Raw genomic sequence first — 3,363 nt, forward strand, 5'->3', positions numbered from 1 at the left:
TAAAACTAAGCGATATCGATTTTCTCGATCGAACTTAAAAGGCGAGTGTTCATAGAATTGTCTATAAGATTCCTTGCAGAAGTACAAGTTAACAGATATAGCGATTAGATAAGTGAACAGCACTCTACGCGTCAAGCATTGTCTTTCATCACATCATTTCCAATGCTTTATGTTTCCACGAGGCCAGGACTTTAATATAAGTGCGTTTTCATGTTCTCGCTGCACTCAATCACGCGCGCTAAATCATAATGTACACGTACCCACAAAAGACAAACACAATATAATTGAAGACCGAATTAAAAAGACTAGTTTGCGTCTGACGTAAACTAGTCTTTTTAATTCGGTCTTCAATTATAGACAGCGTTAATGTGAACGAACCTAAACGCGGTTTGTATTAAAACAAGCGATGTCACGTGATGCTGTTATAACCAATCAGCACTCTTGATAGCACCAAATTGACATCATGTTTTCACGTCGTTCACACATGCGCTGTCTGTTGATACGTATATGCGTAACATGCTAACCCAGCTAATACAAAAATGTTTTTAAAACGTTATAAACATGTTATAAACACAGTTTGGTTTGGTCAAAACAATTTAACAACATTTAAATGTCGGGTTATATAAAGGTCATGAAAACATTTTCAAACGTTTTATATGAAAATGTTGTCAAAATGTTTTTGCAAAATATTTTGTCAACACGTAATAACATTATGTTAGAATGTTTTGCATTAAGTTTTTAAAAACAGTTCTGAATATTATTAAAACGTTTTATACCCTTTATATAACCCGACATTTCAACGTCTTTTGTAAAACTAATAAGTTTTGGACACATTTATTGCAGTGTTTGCAGTGGTCTGTCTTTCTGTCTCTCCAAGCTAATATATACCCTTTTATTAACAGATCGATGGTCTAGTTCAGAGTAAATGTCATCTCGGACGTGTGGTGTGGTCAAAATGTCTGCTCTAAAAAGTAATCGACGGCGATATCTAAGCACAATTCCGATAAATATTACAAAGAATAAAATAGCGAAGGCACATGCGACGATTGTTCCAATTATCCAAAACAGAACGTTTGAGTTATAATAAGAACATTGGTTTCGACATTGCAATCTTCCTCTATCCGTGTTCCCTTTTGTGACGGTCTGCACCGGAACATTTGGTAATTTCGGAGATTTGCTAGGATAATATCCACTGGTAAAAGGCTGATGACTATCATAATCCACATGATCCAAGGCTGATTGCGTCAGTGTAAATGGTCCAATATGACATGATTGCTTACGCTCTGGAAACGCTTCACTCGTAAGATCACATTGATACACAGATCCTTGATCAGCAGATCCAATTTCTACAGTCAATGTCATGTATTTCCTTCCATTTTGTATAAATGTCTCAACCTCGTGTTGAGCTGTTCTTCCATTTCGATTCCATTTTAAAGAAACTTCAGGATAACCAACCACAGAACTACAATTTAAGGTTATTTTGGTGCCAACGCTTACTTGAGAAGTACTAGGGCTGTTAGTACTACAACTTGGATCTGAATCCGATGGAAAGTACATGACCTTCAAGTCTATGCTATCAACAGCAACTTCCGCAATCTCTCCTATTGTATTCACTTTACATGAATATCGTCCTTCGTCTGCTTTCGATGCATCAATAACAGACAAGAAGTAGATCCGTGAGCCGCCATCTTGAGCTTGTCGCACAGCTAAATACACGCGATTATCAACTTCTTGTGGGACGTTTTCATTGAGGGAGATCCGTTCAGTTCCAGTGCTTACTGTTCTAAAAATCGCAACTTCATGTCCTTGATGTAAATTCCAAACTTGGCAATGAAGAGACAGTATTCCGCCTTCAAGGATGTTGGCAACTGGTGTGGTTGCTATTATTATTGTTTCAACTGATGCTGTTGTTAAGCTTACTAACTGTATAAGAACTTCAACGCAAAGAATCACTTGCTGGATTGAAGAATACATGTTGGCTCTGAGTATATATCGTCTCTTTTCAATGCACAGTATTTCAGATTTTGAAAGTATGTATCGCTATAGCTTACACATAAAAAGGTGTGATACGTCACCTTTAAGAAAACAATGCAACAGTAAGTTCAAATTTACACATTGCCCATGACGATTGAACAACCTCGTACAAGTACAATATCTAGTGGATTACCAAAACATCCTCAGGATAACTCTAGATATACACAATCACATACTCGCGAGGTGTATATCCTACGCATGATGTCGTTAAAATGGTGATAGGTTTTTTTTCTTGTATCGAGTCGAGCAAAACATGCATACATACAACCAATGACGGATTGAAGCGAGCAGAAGTCACCCCAAAATGCACACTTTACAAGCTGTTAAATCACAAATTGATTTCCTAGGAGGACACTCCATTACCGAGTGACAAGTTGGGCAAGAATATTGATGATGGTGCTCCCTTTCGGCGCGAATGCATTAAGGTGATTGTTTTCTCTTTTCCCGCGTACTCGTTCGTTCCATCACTGTAGTTTGGCACACACTAAAAGCGTCATTTTTATACCACTTTGCTGATTTATTTTCAAATTTCTATCTCAAAAACCACTATTATTGCAGGTTATTTTCAAATATGGTTTTAAAAATGTACACTTTTGAATTGGTAAAATTTGAATCTATTTTTTTTGCAGACGATATCGGAAAGAAAGGGTAAATATAGACAGAAGCGAGCGCGCGCAACACTTACTAGCTACGTGTGATTGGACTAACCGCGAACCCCGTTATACTTGATTACTTTTCTGGCTTAATTAATGCAAAAATATTGCACCTCCGTTGCTCAATTCACTCGATGTGTGAGTTCACATTCCAAATGCATATAATGGGGTGACATACCGTATAGAATATCCAAGAGTACACTATTACGGGATTGGTGAAGCCTGAAAAGGGGACGCTATCATTTCGTAAATTGTAGATGTTAAAAAGGAACATGGGGACATTAATTACCAATTTGCAGTTGCTACACTAACTTTTACATGTCTCATGTAGCGCCAGCTTGGCTGAAATGGGTATAATTGAAACATAATTATTGTGACATATGTCCTGCATTTTTCATGCATTCGTATGAATTCTTTAATTGTTAGAAGAAAGGGCCGCCCATCCCAACCACTATCAGTGGCGTAGCGTCATAAGCACGTGCCCCCAATCGATCTGAAATTAAAAAAATCCCATAGGAAAATGGCCGAAAAACGGCGTGTGCCCCCCAATCAGACCCGGTGCCCCCCAATCAGACCCGGTGCCCCCTCCCCCAATCGGATGACCCACGCTACGCCACTGACCACTATAGTTAGCAACATGTTTATCCCATGCCTCAGACTCCACAGCCAAGCACAA

General features: G+C 38.5%; 1 protein-coding gene across 1 annotated transcript; it reads right to left on the reverse strand.

The window, feature by feature from the left end:
- Window positions 1-692: 692 nt before the first annotated feature.
- On the reverse strand, window positions 693-2,514 carry LOC140167216 (uncharacterized). The gene has a single exon (XM_072190564.1). It carries the CDS (start codon window positions 1,972-1,974, stop codon window positions 835-837), a length of 1,140 nt encoding a protein of 379 aa, XP_072046665.1. The 5' UTR covers window positions 1,975-2,514; the 3' UTR covers window positions 693-834.
- Window positions 2,515-3,363: the final 849 nt, after the last annotated feature.

Source organism: Amphiura filiformis, chromosome 13, assembly GCF_039555335.1.
Source record: "Amphiura filiformis chromosome 13, Afil_fr2py, whole genome shotgun sequence".
NCBI classification, from domain to species: Eukaryota; Metazoa; Echinodermata; class Ophiuroidea; order Amphilepidida; family Amphiuridae; genus Amphiura; species Amphiura filiformis.